The sequence below is a fragment of the Bufo gargarizans genome, chromosome 5 (assembly GCF_014858855.1).
Source record: "Bufo gargarizans isolate SCDJY-AF-19 chromosome 5, ASM1485885v1, whole genome shotgun sequence".
NCBI classification, from domain to species: Eukaryota; Metazoa; Chordata; class Amphibia; order Anura; family Bufonidae; genus Bufo; species Bufo gargarizans.
Window position 1 is genome coordinate 425,773,153 of NC_058084.1, and position 13,130 is coordinate 425,786,282.

General features: G+C 48.7%; 1 protein-coding gene across 1 annotated transcript in view; it reads left to right on the forward strand.

Annotated features, from left to right (window-relative positions):
- The first annotated feature begins 1,928 nt into the window (after positions 1-1,928).
- Positions 1,929-13,130, forward strand: part of LOC122939162 (mitochondrial poly(A) polymerase) — a 38,603-nt gene continuing 27,401 nt past the window's right edge. The window contains exons 1-3 of the mRNA XM_044295164.1: positions 1,929-2,061; positions 3,946-4,112; positions 8,201-8,419. Of these exons, the coding sequence (XP_044151099.1) occupies positions 1,929-2,061; positions 3,946-4,112; positions 8,201-8,419 (519 nt within the window). The remainder of the gene's footprint in view (positions 2,062-3,945; positions 4,113-8,200; positions 8,420-13,130) is intronic.

Genomic DNA, 13,130 nt, shown 5'->3' on the forward strand with positions numbered 1-13,130 from the left:
CAGGCCTCCTGCACACGAACATGTGCTGCCCATTGCCGTATTGCGGACCGCATTGCGGATCCGTAATACACGGGCGCCATTCCGTGGGCATTCCGCATCACGGATGCGGACTCATTTACTTGAATGAGTCCGCAAATCCAGAGATGCGGAATGGTGCGGAAATGAAACACTATGGAGTGTTTCCGTGGGGTTTCGTCCCATACTTCCGTTCCGCAAAAAGATAGAATATGTCCTATCATTTTGCGGAACGGGCAGATCGCGGACCCATTAAAGTGAATTGGTCCGCGATCCTCTGCTGCTGCCCCACGGTCGGTGTTCGTGCATTGCAGCCCGCAATTTGTGGGCCACAGCACGGCCACGGGGCACACACGTTTGTGTGCAGGAGGCCTCACACATTGCACCCGCACGGAATACTCGCTCGTCTGCAAGGGGCCTTAGGCCTCTTGCACACGAACATTTTTTTTCCCCTTTACGTTCCGTTTTTTTGCGTTCCATATACAGACCGTATACGGAACCATTCATTTCAATGGATCTGCAAAAAAACGGAAGGTACTCCGTATGCCTTCTGTTTTCGTTCAAAGACAGAACATTTCATATTATTGTCCGCATAACAGAACAATGCTATCCTTGTCCATCAGGGGCCAGCAGTTCCGTTCCGCAAAAAACGGAATGCACACGGATGTCATATGTATTTTTTGCGGATCTGAAAAGCCATATGGTCATGTGCAAGAGGCCTAAGGCCTCATGCACACAACCGTTTTTTTTTTTCCGTTTATGGGCCGTTTTTTGCGTTTCGTATACGGTCCGTATATGGAACCATTCATTTCAATGGGTCCTCAAAGAAAACGGAATGTACTACGTATGCATTCCGTATTTTCGTTCCGTTGAAAGAACATGTCCTATTATTGCCCGCAAATCACGTTCCGTGGCTCTATTCAAGTCAATGGGTCAGCAAAAAAAACGGAACACATACGGAAATGCATCCGTATGTCTTCCGTATCCGTTCTTGCGGAACCATCTACTGAAAATGTTATGCCCAGCCCAATTTTTTCTATGTAATTACTGTATACGCCATACGGAAAAACGGAACGGAAAAACAGGACAGAAACTGAAACACAACGGAAACAAAAAACGGAACAACGGATCCGTGAAAAACGGACCGCAAAACACTGAAAAAGCCAAATGGTCGTGTGCAATAGGCCTTAGGGTCAGCCTGTAATTTCTGGAATAGATCCCATGGTGGTGTTTTCAGACACAAAAATTCCTTTAGGGCTTGTTCACACAAACGTAAGGGCTCCGTTCTGTGGGCCGCAAATTGCGATCCGCAATGCACGGACACCCACCGTGGGGCAGCCGCATACAGATCGCAGACCCATTCACTTGAATGGGGTCCGCAATCTGTCCGTTCCGCAAAAAGATTGAACAAGTTCTATCTTTTTGCGGAACGGAACACCACAGAAGTACTCCATAGTGCTTCCATGGGGTTCCGTTCCCTTTCGCACCGTATCTCTGGATTTGCGGACCCATTCAAGTGAATTGAGTCGGCACCCATGATGCGGAATGCAAACGGCTGGTGATCCGTGTATTGCGGAACCGCCGTATGCGGCCCGCAGCACGAGCACAGAGCCCTTACCTTCGTGTGAACAAGCCCTTAGGTGAACATGCCCTTTAAGACACTCCCTGCTGTTCCCTCTTGAAGGTTTCTAAACGTAGTAAACCTGCCACACATAAAAGACCGTCTCCTATACTGTTTATTAATTATTAAAACACACAAACCCCTCATAACTAGACATGGGCTCCTGTCCGCTGTTTCTATTCCTCTATCAGCTGTAAAGTACTAAAATCTCTCACTTTCGCTTTATCCAACGCGCATCGAACATTTCCGAAGTGTTTTGAACCCTTTGGCGAGCCGTAGGTGAGTGTCACGCATGCGCGGAAGTCAGTGCCCGGCAAGTGTCATGGTGAACTGCATCAGGTTGAATTCTGTGCTTAGGGCTACCTGCCGGGCCCTGAGCACCTCGGCGGGGAAGAAGCAGCGGCCTCTGGCGGCGGAGACTGCAGGTGAGGCCCCCGTCACGATGTGGGGTGCTATCGGTCCTCCCGCCGGGGTGTCACAGTGTGGAGGTCACTGCTGCGGTGACCCACGTGTGGTCGCCATGGTGGTGGAGACGTGGGGTCAAAGCTTCAATGTCCGTACCTATAGTGGAGGGAGACTGCTGGGACTTGTAGTCCCCCCCACGTGGTGTGTAGCTCCATAGCACCACCACCTGGCTGTATTGTGCGTTATTTGCCCCTCTGTAGTCTTCACCCAGCTTTCCCAGGATCCTGAATCTGTCCTGAAACATCTTTTCTTACAGCTCTAGTTCTAGTATTCCTCTGTTATTCCTCCTGGAAAAGGAGTAACCAATTGATACTCTGTCCCTGTCAGCACTGATTGTGTAGGGGCATGACCCATTGAGAAAGGGAATGGTGACACTTGCCAATATAATGTAATACATTTCCAGGAGGAATAATGGAGGAGCGGTGCAGTGTTCTGCATGTGCTGCATCAAGAGACTGTGCCATCTCAGCGGCCATGTTCAGTGAGGTGCCCATAAATGCCATGGCCGTGCAGCAGAGGACTGTGCAGTGACGCCCGCCATGGCTGCACCGTGGACTGCCGTAGGTTTGCAATGCAGATCTCTGTACACCTGAAGGCCATGGCTATATCTATACGTGCCATATACTATGCCATCCCCCGCTCTTCAGCGTCATCTTATTGGCTACAGCAGTGACGTCGCCACATTCTCCAGACACCGCTGCAGCCAGTCACTGGACTCGGTGGTATACAGCACATGATCGCTGAAACCAGTGATTGGCTGCAGCAGTCACGCACTGTCTGTGTGACATAACCACTGCGAACAGGTGAACGGAGCCCGGCCGGGAGGAGCGGTGGCGCTTTATCCACTAGGTAAGTACAGCTCGCTTCTGTACTCATCAGTGGGGGTCCGGAACCTGCACCCCTGCGGACCAGCTGTTCTGGGGCAGCTCTGGCATCTGGACTGCACAGCTAAGGTTACGTTCATATCTGCGCCAAAGGGGATAATTTGTTCAGGCAGACGACCTGATTTACCGTATCCAGTGCAGCCGCATAACACCGGGCAGCACCAGATCTCTCTTCGCTATAATGGGATCTGGTGGCTTTCCGGCATAAATGGGGGCTTTCAGCCAGACAAATAGTGATATTTGGGCAAAAGTCGGCATTTATGTCGGAAAGCTGACGGATCTCATTAAAATCAGTGGGTATCCGGTATGTCCTCCTGAGCATTAATAGTTAATACTTGGACTTATAATCCCATCCAGTATATCTTTATTTTATTTTTTTATGTATTTTATGTATCTGTGTATTTCAATTTATTGAATCGTATGATATAAATGTTATTAAATAGTGTTAACCTTATTTTAGTCCCCTCACATTACTCCCATTGTAAGAGTGCCGGTCGTTTTTTCTTTCTACTTATCTGTTTTTGAATAGGGTGATTCAAATCAGACCAGAGCACCTGACCCTGATTACAAGTAGTGAGCCTTCTGAACTTTCCTATATACTTTTGTGTCCGTAATGTGGCCCGCAAACAGCGGCTCCGCGATATACGGGCGGCCGCCGTGTGCACACCGCATCACGGATGCAGACCCATTCACTTGCTTCCGTGGGGTTTCTCTCCCTGCCTCCGCACCGCAAAAAAATAGCACATGTTCTATTTTTTTGCGGGGCGGACGGGTCACGGACCCGTTCAAGTTGAACGGGTCTGGATCTGTTGTGGCAGCAGCACGGATGTTGCCCGTGCTTTGGGGACCACAAACTGCGTTCCCCAATGCACGGAACTGGCGAGCCACGGCATGAGGCCTTACTCCCGTATACAGAAGAGCTCGGCTTCCATGTCTGACCGTCCTTTTCTATACTTCACAGATCAGCATCATGTCACGAGAAACTTCTCGGATGTGCAGAGCGTGCGGCACGAACAGGCCAGGCATTCGCTGCTGATCGGCTGCCCGGCCAGAATCAACGAGAGCAAGTTTCTGAAGTATCTGTCCCAGTACGGAGAGGTGGCCAGTCACTTCTTCTTTGACAGTAATGTAAGTATTGGCTCAGCGTTCCTGTACTGTAGCCTCATAGTAAGGACCCATAAAAGGGTATATGGAATCACAAAGACAAGCCCTTTATATACTGATCAGCTGACCGCTGCCGATACAGCTAATCATTTCTATTGGCAGTTATTGTGGGACGCTGGATCGGGCCCGAGTACTTCCTGTTCACGTTGCATTTGAGCTTGGCGTTCAGCGCTTATGCAGAGGAACTCTCTCAAAGATACGTTATTCGATTAAAGAAACATGTTAAATGCTAATCCCATAAAGAGGACCTGTCAGCAGGATCAACCCTATTAAACCAGGCATACTACCTGGTATGGTTTATCATGCTGATTAAAACCATACTGTAGTCCTCTAAATCCACTGTACCGCTTAAGAGAAATCCGCTTTAATCAATATGCTAATTGGTGCTTCAGTGCACTGAAGGGTGGCCCCTAGCCCCCTCGGTGCACTGCAGCTTCTTAGCTTTCCCAACTAAGCACTGACTGACAAGGCCAGGCCTGATCATTGTGCTCATGTCTGCCCTGCTATCCTGCTCATGCACCATTGATTCTCTAATCAGCGGTGCACGCTAGTTTTAGTATCAGCGGTGCACGCAGGATGACCGGGCCAGGCAAGAGCACAGTAATGATGCCTGTCCATCAAGGGAAGGGGGGGCACGGCTAAGATGGGAAAGGGGAGGGGGCTAGGGCCCACCAATAGTGCACTGAAGCCCATCATTAGCATATTGATTTAAATTAAAGGGATTCTGTCACCAAGTTTTGGGCTATACAGCTGCGGACATGCACGGCTAGATCGCCGCTAGCATGTCCGCAATATATCTGTCCTATAGGGCTGTATGCTTTTAATTTCTTTAAAAAAGCATTTTATAGATGTGTAAATGAGTCTTGTATGTGTTCAAGGGGCTGTACTAACCTTCCTGGATCCCAGCCACGCCTGCCTGTGAAGGGGCCCAGCACTGCCTATGTCCTCCGAATCTCCTCCTTTCATCAACTATAGATTGCCGCAATCTTGCGATGCGCAGTTCTTTCGCTGAGGCTGATGCCAGCACAGGGAAGGAAGACTATACCGGCACTGCGCATGCGCGAGCTCGGCAATCTATAGTTGATGAAAGGAGGAGATTCGGAGGACATAGGCGGTGCTGGGCTCCTTCACAGGCGTTTTTTTAATAAGAAATTAAAACCACACAGCCCTATATTGCGGACGTGCTAGCGGCGATCTAGCCGTGCATGTCCGCAGCTCTATAGCCCAAAACTTGGTGACAGAATCCCTTTAAGATGGCTCTGGAACAGTGCAACTGATTTGGGCAATTAATGTATCTTTTTAATCAGAATCAACCCTACCAGCCAGCATACCTGGTTTAATAGGGTTGTCCCTGCTGACAGGTCCACTGGGCTAAAATAATGTCCGCAAGATATGAGTTTAGACTGAAGTACTTTTTTTGCACCTACAGTGAATACATTTTAAAAAATTTACTTATAAGGTATTCATAGAACTGTAATAACCTTATTACTTTAAAGGGAACGCATCACCACAAAAGGCGGAGCAATCTGCAGGCCGCCCGTTATAGAGCAGGAGGAGCGGAGCAGATGGATAAATGGTCTTGCGGGAAATGATTCAGTAAAACTTGTAATTTATATCTTTGCTTTTTCCACCTCCTGTGATGGGTACAGGAGGGAGGTGTCCCAGACGGGCTCAATCATGAGAGTTTAAAGGGGTTGTGCTGTGCAGCCAGTGTATCTGATCGGTGAGGGTCCGACTCCCAACACATCCGCTGATCATCTATTTGCTCTTTGAAGCCCCAATGCTGCTGCTACTTCAAGATTACACTGTGCGAAGTCTCGGCGGCGCAGTGTAATTCTAAGTGCTTGTTCCAGTCACTTGACTGACCGCACCGCCGCTGCAGACGAGACAATGTGCAGTGTAGTCTTGAAGGAGAAGCAGTGAGGAGCCCCACCTTCTCTTCAAACAGCTGATCGGCAGGGGTGCGGGGAGTCGGACCGATCAGATATTGATGCCATATCCTGAGGATAGGTCATCAGTTTGTACTGGTTGCACAAACCGCTTTAAGCTCATCCAGTTTAACCCATTAAAAGCCGCCACCTTTTTATTTTTTGGGTTGCCTCATTTTGTAAGTCCTGCGCAGATTTTCTGTGCGTGTGGAAGGTCTTTGGCTTCCCCAGTTTAAACTAACAGTATTGCAGTGTTAAAGGGAATGTGTCATCAGGAAATGACCTGCTGTTTTAATCAGTTTATGTTTAACATATTTTTAAATCATTGCTGCTGATATTATTTTTAATTTTCTATGTCACTTTTTATATCTGTAAAGAATAAATCAAGGCAACTGTAGATTTCTTGAAAACGTTTCACTCGTTCTTCCACCGAGCTTTCTCGATTCTGAGCGATTGTACAAGAATTCTCTGGGAATAAATATGTAACGGAATCAACATCTGGTAATTATACCCAGCATGGGGTCAGAGGTCATTATACCCAGCATGGGGTCAGAGGTCATTATACCCAGCATGGGGTCAGAGGTCATTATACCCAGCATGACCCCATGCTGGGTATAATTACCAGATGTTGATTCAGTTACATATTTATTCCCAGAGAATTCTTGTACAATCGCTCAGAATCGAGAAAGCTCGGTGGAAGAACGAGTGAAACGTTTTCAACAAATCTACAGTACGTCCAGTTGCCTTGATTTATTCTTTACAGATATACCATGACCTGGATAAATGAGAACCTTCAGACATATGTCACTTTTTATATTTTAACTAAAGCCAAAAATCCTGCGGTTTTCACACTGGCCACTAAGTCTAATAATAATAGGTGGCACTTTTTGGTCTGTACAGATCCCTTTACTGCAGTTATCTGCTTATCTGTCATTCTAATCCTGCCTGTAATGATATCACCTCTAGATAAGACAGGATCCTCCATTCACAGTTGGTGACTGTCAGAGCTTGTCTATTCTATTATCACTTTCAAGAAAGGCACCCAGGCCCATTGATGTATTAGAAGTGATCAGGGGTAGGGCTTATGCACACGGCCGTATGTCTGGTCGGCATTAGATCCGCATTCATTTCAGTGTCTTTAAGATGCGGACAGCACACTGTGTGCTTTCCACATCCATTCTGCGGCCCCACAAAAAAGATAGAACATGTCCTAATCTTGTCGTTTTGTGGACAAGAATAGAACATTTCTAGAGGAGTTTGCTTAAAAAATATATATATATATTTAGAAAATGGCAGAATGCACACTGCCAGGATCTGTGTTTTTGCGGACCGCAAAATGGATGCAGTCACTTGCATGAGCCCTTATTCATGATCTCTGCTCCCCCACAGGGACATGGCGGCCAGTCGTCAGCAGGTAGTGGGCAGAGCAGGAGCTCAGGAATGACCAGGACTCTTCTCCGGCACAAGCTACGATGATTATTCAGCAAGTTCTCAGGAGCCGTTTACAAAGACTTTCAGGGATTTAGATATGGATGACCCATCTTGAACGTGGGTCTGACTTGCTGGTCCGCTTTTTGAAGGGGCTGCAGCACTCAGCAGATTCTTCCTCAGTCCATCAATCACATGGCCCTTGTGTGGGCTCAGTCCCTTTCAGATGAATGGGATACAATACTGCGATACCAAGCATAGCCACTATACAATGTATGGCGCTGTTCTTGATATACAATGATAAGGCCGCAGCACCCACCCAAGTGCTGCAGTCTTTTCCAACAGCTGATGGATGGGGGTGTCGGGAGTCAGGTTAACTGATGTTAGTGAACTATCCTGATTAAAGGTCCTTAATATTGAGTTCCCGGAAATCCCCTTTAATATATTAGCTCATGAGTAACAGAACGCTGATATCAGAGTATCCGTCACCGCTGCAGGATATCCCCAGTGCGGACAGCATAAAGATTCGGACGGGTTCCCATTAAGCGTTATTTACATAAGACTGGAGAAACCCTTTAACGTCTTTATATTCTGTTTTATGGTTTCAGACGTGACCTCGCTTTACGTGCCATGGATTGTACAGATTCTTGATACTATTCTCATAGCGCCGTCTTTTTATTTTGTGCTTTCTTCTAGGGCACTCACGCCGTTGTGGAGTTTGTGGACCTACAGAGCGTAGAATCGCTCCTGTCTGGAACGAAAATACCAAACGATGATGATTTATTTGTAGTACCATATAAATCGAGATATATCCGAGTCAAGACTACAGAAGTGGGGCAGCAATTCCCCAAATGCTGGCCACAGTCCTCTATCCCCGTGAACAATTTATTACAGAAATTATGTGCCGCCGAGAACGTAAGTTAAAAATTCTGACCTCATTCTGTGTTCATTAGAGCACGCGGTCCATGGAAGAGGGGGGTTTGGGGGCACAACCTGCAGATGTTTCTATAACTTAAAGTTAAAGGGGTATTCCGGTAAAGTAACTTAATTTTTTAAAAACTTCATTAAGGCTGCAAGCTGTGAACCAACCAGAACCTATACCTATAGCCAGAGTTTCGACTTGCCTTGCAATCCATTTGTCTGGCTCCTGTGTGAGCCTGCAACACACAGAGAATCATGGCTCCTGATCTTCCCTCCCAAAACTGCAAAGACTACAATCCCTAGCTTTCCTGCTGTGCGTGTTGGTGTTTACTGATTGGCTGCCTGATATACAGTCCGGTCACGCCCCCACTATTCAGTGATCACCAGCGCACTGACACGCCCTTTGTTTCACAAGACATTTAGCTAGAGAACTGATAGTAACACACTGAGCATGCTCGACCTTATAAAGGCTCAGAACTACAGGTTGATGCCATGGTAATTTATGAGGAAACACAGCGGGTACTAGGGGAAGAAAACTACTTTTATAACTACTGAACAGTAAAATTTACATTATATTAGGTAATTATTGATGATGAATTAGTCTAAAACATAAGTTATAATTATAGTAACCGGAATACCCCTTTAAAGGGAATCTGTCAGCAGATTTGTCCCTATGACACTGGGTGACCTGTTACTTGTGCACTTGGCAGCTGAAGGCATCTGTGTTAGTCCCATGTTCATATGTGCCCACATTGGTGAGAAAAATGATGTTTCTCGTTAATGGCATTGGGGGACACAGCACCATGGGTATATGCCCAGCTGTCACTGGGAGGCTGACACAAGAAAAAGAAGTGTTGGCTTTGCCCAGGTGGTCTAGACCCTCTCCACAGCCACTAGACTAATCAGTTTTAGTCTAGTGTCCGTAGGAGGCAGACATGACCTGCTCTGATATTTTGGAGGTCTTGCTGCTTTTTTGTCTTTATTTCTGTTTTTTATTTTATTCTTTTTTTCTGCAGGCCTATCCCTGCTGCAGGAGGGTCTTCATCGTGGATATCCACTTTAGTAGCACCCCCTGTGGGCGCGTACTCCGGTACCTCGCCGGTCACCCAGTCCCCCATTACTGCATCCGCAGTGGCATGCCGGAAATCCCACTTAAGTGCGAGTTTGCCGAAGGGGTGACCCTGCGGCGCCCAAAGATGTTGGACGGTGAGTATTCCCCCCACCCCCCCCGTCCCAGCCCTTCTCCATAGGGGTCCCCTGAGTTACGCCGCCGCGCCGCGCCGCCCCCCCCCCTCTATTTCCTATCTTTCCTGTTTTTTTTTGTACTTCTATGTCCCCTTGTACCTCCCCCACCCCATCCATCTCGGTGGGGGGTTGTTTCCTTCTCCCTTCTGGGCTCCCCATCCCTTGCCTGGTCACAAAACCTTCCTGGCCTCCCCTTCTAATTTAGTCCCCGCTCTTTGCTGGGACTAGGCCGCAATTTTCCCTAGCTTGTGGTCCCTGGGCCCCTGGTCCTCCCTTTGCCCTGTTTCTCACCCAATCTCCCCCCCCCCCCCCCCCCCCCATGAGTTGCTACCCACCTAGTTTTTCTCTCCCTTTTCCCGTGGCCCTTACCCTCCGACAGTGCATCTTTTCCGGCCACCGCTAGAATCGAGGCCCCAGCTTTTTCCCCTTCTTCTCTAACCACTCCCCCACCCCCGCTTCCCTTGCTTTTTTTCCTCAACTCTGCCCACTTCTCTCGGCTCTTGGTAGAGGTCTCCTGTCCCCCGTGTCCTTTTAGTCCAGACTCTGCTCGGTAGGCGGAGTTGGGCTTCTTTTCAGCTTCTGAGGCCTCCATCTTGCCTGCACCTCTGAACGTGTAGGCATCTCTCCCATAAGTTTCTTGCTCCTCATGTGGCTGCTGCAGCACCTCTTGGGAACACAGCAACGGGGGTTCGGTAGCTCAGCCTCTGGTTGGCTTGTTTTTTTTTCCTTTCAGGCCCCCCCTTAGCCTTCATGCCCTACTCCAAGAAAAGCCCCATCACTCAGGATCGCCACGTACTTGCGTGCGCCTACTGCGATGAAAAGTTGCCCTGCAATCAGTGCCTTGCACCCAGGCCCCCTCAGGTAGCCCTGCTTCTTCCTGTGTCGGTTCCACTGGCTCCACTGTGTAGCTGACTGGTCAGTCATCTGCCTTGCGTGTAGAGGTCCCGGGTTCGTATCCTCAGAGGGGCTATAAGGGTTTAACATAGGGAACCTTGCCCGACTGTCCCACTCTATGATGGTGTCTTTGGACCGCTTGCTTCCCTGCTTGCCCAAATTGCAGCCGCCTCTGCCCTTCCAGGGACTCCCCCCCCCCCCCCCCCCCGCTTACGTTTCCAGGTCCTGTAAGTCACTTCAGCCATGCAGGACCTTATCTGGACACAGCTTATGGGGCCCACTTGTCCTCCGGTTTCCTCCCAGACCAGGACTGGCACTGAGGGAATCTCCTCCTGTTCTTTCTCCTAATCGGGGGACTCCTCTGCACCGATCCTGACTCAGAGCAGAGCACCAAGCTGTCTTCCACCATACAGAAGCTCTCTAGGTGGTCAAAGATGAATGTCCACTGAGGGACCTCTCTTCTCCAGGGTTGGTATCCCCTTTTCATGGATTCTCAAATGGGACTCCTCTGGTCGTAAAGGTAATTTCCAGCCATAAAGGTAAGCCAGTTTGCCGACTCTCCATTGTGTGGTGATGCAGTCGCCATGGCAGGTTCTAGCACCTGCTTTTTTCCCCCCGCTGTATTTAGCACACCGGCACTCCTAGTTTGTTCCCCAGGTACGTACGCCTTCACCTTCTCAGGGGGTTTTCCATGACCACCATATGCTGCATCAGGCAGACCGTCATGGTTGCTAGGTACCCATTCTCAGGCAGAGTAATTGCGCTATCAACAGGGGCTATTTTGCACACACCTTCCTGGTCCTTCAGTGTTTCAGGCAACCCTGTTACTCCCTTATCGGGCGGTACCAGTACCATCTCCAGTTACTGCCAAGACACCATCCTGGTCCTAATGTGCGCCACGCAGCCGGATTACTCCCGCATCAGGTAGTGTATTCGTTCTGTCTCCAAGCGCTGTGCCCTGTTTGTGCAATCTGTGGACTATACAGCTCCTGCAAGGCCCTTTCCTAGTTTCAATGGGTGCTGAGCGCTCATCATGTTGCTCCCTCTTCTTGCGGGGTGACTGTACCATCCCCAGGCGCTTTATTAATCACTCCCTTCTGGTTCTAGTATGCATCTGGCACTCCATTACAGTCCTCCTTCGTGGAGTACTTGTAGCATCTCGGGGTGCGGTTTCTGACAAACCATCCCGGTCAGAAGGTGAACCTGGTACCTTTTCGTCCGCTTTCTTTGTGCGGAGTAATTGTGCCTCTGTTAGTTCCGGTATAAGGCCGGCCTGTTCAGTTCCAGCCCTACTAGACCACAAGCTTCTCTGCATTGTATTTAAACCATTGCGGGGTTCTGTAGCTGTTAGGCCTATTCCTTCTCGTTATGAGTATTCTCTATGGTAGTACTGGCTGCAATGTCTGACAGCCTGTGCAGTACTTCCTGCACCAGGCCCTCTCATTAGCCCCTCATTTAGTGGTGTTTTCAGGAATAGGTTAGGCACTGTCTCTGTCGCTCCTATTTGAGTGCACCAAGTTCTCTCATTGCCCCTGTACTGGGCATGATTTTTACATGTTGCCTGATGCATTATCTAACAAGACCCCTTGGCCCTACTATTCTCCAGGCAACCATACCCCTGCCACCTTGGGCAGGTTGTCGGCTATTATCCTATGGGTGTTATTTGACAACCCTACAAAGTACTGCTGTATTCCGAACAGTTGCGTTACCCCATTCCCTGGATGTTACTGTCTCTCTGCTTTGTTTTCACAGTGTTGCACACTCCAGTCCTGGCAGAGTATCTGGATCACCACTGGATGCTCTATCCAGCAAGGATACACAGCATTGGGAGCACCAGCCACTACGGCAGTTTTTGGATCATCTCTGGACGTCCCCTCTAACTCGGCTGTGGCAGGACTGGTGAGCACCTGCTTAGGTGGGGTGTCTTTTCCTCTACAGGTTCCTGTATCGGACATGGTCCCTCAGTTTTCCCTTATAGTTTCTATATTCCATTTTACTTGATATCTAGCTATTTTTCTCCTGATGTGGCCCAGTCCTGTGGGTCCCACTTGGGCCTCTGACTGGATTATCTTGCTTGGGGTCCCTACTCTGCTGATCCTTAGTCCACCTAGCTGCCTAGTTTCCTCTGGGGCAGTTACCCATGGCTCTCTGAACACGTGCTGGGTATGAGAGTTGCTTTTTTGGGCGCTGTTTGGTTAATTTGTTTCCCGGGTTCCTATAAGCTTGTTTCCCTCTTGGGATTCTCACCTCTCTTCCTGTCCCCTCAGATTCAGGTCCCAGTTCCTGGGAGCGTGTTGCTCCAGTTATCAATTTGCTTTACTTTAGCCATTAGAGAGACGATGCCATCTCTCTTTTTGGTAACTCCTCCTCCTTATGATGTTTAGAGTCCTCTCTTCTCTACTCTGGTATGTCTTCGCTTGTACTACCAAGGTCTGCTACTGGCTGCGTTTTTCCTGAGCCTTCTTCTGGTCTGGGCACTCTCAGGCCTTACATTTGGCAGCAATATTTTATTCCAGTTTTGGAATAATGTGCCCCCTCATTTCACTCATTAATATTTTATTCCAGT